The sequence below is a fragment of the Chaetura pelagica genome, unplaced genomic scaffold, assembly GCF_000747805.2.
Source record: "Chaetura pelagica isolate M959 unplaced genomic scaffold, ChaPel_1.0 scaffold397, whole genome shotgun sequence".
NCBI lineage: Eukaryota > Metazoa > Chordata > Aves > Apodiformes > Apodidae > Chaetura > Chaetura pelagica.
Genome location: NW_009953851.1, coordinates 144,202 through 145,852, shown reverse-complemented (window position 1 = coordinate 145,852; position 1,651 = coordinate 144,202). Strand labels below are relative to the sequence as shown.

Below are 1,651 nucleotides of genomic sequence, written 5' to 3'. Positions count from 1 at the left end.
CCCCCCGTTTCCTCTCTTTTATCCCCTAATCCCAGCTGGATGAGGGGAAAAAACCACCTCCTCTCCAGACTCCCAGCCCTGTAGCCAGGAGGGAAACTGCACTTCCACCTTCCCAGCTGGACTAGCCAGCCCCTCTCCCTGGATTATTTGGCAAACAAACATCTCCGAGCTAAACTCCTATTTTGGAGCTTCCGCCCGACGAGTGATTCACTGGAAACAATTTAATCAAGGATAATTCAGCTGTTCTTGGAACTGCCACAGGCTCTTTCCCCCCCCTCCCCTCCAACCCACCCTGTATTCAACAAGAGCCTCTCATGGGTGAATACTCTAAATTGGAGCTGGGCTAATTTTAGTTCAGGAAGGTCAGCTAAGCCAAGGGATATTGTTCAGATTGTTCCACGTTGTTGGGCCACCCTGCTGCTTCTCACACCCCTTTTATTGCCAGGAAAGAAACAGCTGGAGCATTTCTTCCCCCCCCTCACCCCTGTCAAAAGCAAGAAAAGGCAAGAAAAAGAAGAGAGGGAGATTTTTTTTCTCCAGGGGAAATGGGGGTTTGTTCAGCTCTGGCCCCCTGATCCTTTTGCTGCTTCTCATGCTTGAGATGTCCCTTCTAATCCTTCGACAAGTTTCTTCTGCTCATTCCTGATGCCACTTGGCAGCCTGGCTGCCTCTTGCAAACTCTCCCTACCCCCTGGCTCTCCAGAGCACGGCTGACCCCCCATCCCTGGTGGGAACAGTCGTTAAGCAGAAGTGTAGCTTGATCAGGTGCCTAAACCTCCCCAGCTACCTACCCCAAGGCAAACTGAAAGGCCACTGAGAGCCTGGCATGCTCAGGTCACCAGCTCAGCTCTCCCTGGTGTGTGGCTCTGCTCAGCATGTCCCCTCTGGGCCAGCAGTGATGGAGCTCATGGGCACCATCCCACCCCCATGCCCCACCATCCCACCATCCCACCCCCATGCCCCACCATCCCACCATCCCACCCCCATGCCCCACCATCCCACCACCCCACCCCCAGCATGAGGATGCCTGTGAGCCCCAGACACCAACCAGTGTGGACACAACAGGCAGACAGCCCCAAACCCATGCAGACCCAAGCTGGGAGCCTTGCACGTGCCTCCTGAAGCCCCTTCCCACCTGCAGCCCCCCCTGCCTGACCTTCCCCTGGCCCGTTTCAGAACGAGACGGACGACAACCAGATCCAGCTGGTGGGAGGGGACGTGGAGCTGCCCAAGGAGCTGGCCAAGATGATCGAGCAGGACAACGAGGAGGAGGAAGAGAAGAACTCGGTGATCGGCCAGCTCAGCAACATCCAGAACCTGGACCTTGACTCCTTGAAAGACAAAGCCTCGGCCACCCTAGAGGACCTGAAGCAATCTGCTGAGAAGTGCACCCTGATGTGACCCAGCTGGACCCCCCCCTCACCTGGGAGACGACGCAGCCAAGGGTCTGGGGGTGGCTGCTGCCCGCGGTGGGGACCCCACTGGTGGTGTCCCCCCTCTGCCTCGTGTGAGTCGGGTCCTCCTTCTGAGCCACGTGAAGCCTCGAGTCCCTGACCCAGATTGTCCCTGCTGTGTGGTCTTTGTTGTGTTCTCTGCTCCGAGGTCGGAGGGAAGAGCCAGCATGTGTGTGTCCCCCCCCACCCTGTGCCCC

The 1,651-nt window shown here is 57.7% G+C and overlaps 2 protein-coding genes across 2 annotated transcripts in view; both read left to right on the top strand.

Annotated features, from left to right (window-relative positions):
* Positions 1 to 125, top strand: part of CSK (c-src tyrosine kinase) — a 13,369-nt gene extending 13,244 nt beyond the window's left edge. Inside the window, exon 10 of the mRNA XM_010001345.1 lies at positions 36 to 125. Coding sequence (XP_009999647.1) covers positions 36 to 125 — 90 coding nt within the window. The remainder of the gene's footprint in view (positions 1 to 35) is intronic.
* An 892-nt stretch (positions 126 to 1,017) lies between these two features.
* On the top strand, positions 1,018 to 1,401 carry CPLX3 (complexin 3). The gene is made up of 2 exons (XM_010001344.1): positions 1,018 to 1,029; positions 1,177 to 1,401. The coding sequence occupies exons 1-2, from the start codon at positions 1,018 to 1,020 to the stop codon at positions 1,399 to 1,401; spliced, it is 237 nt and encodes a 78-aa protein (XP_009999646.1).
* Positions 1,402 to 1,651: the final 250 nt, after the last annotated feature.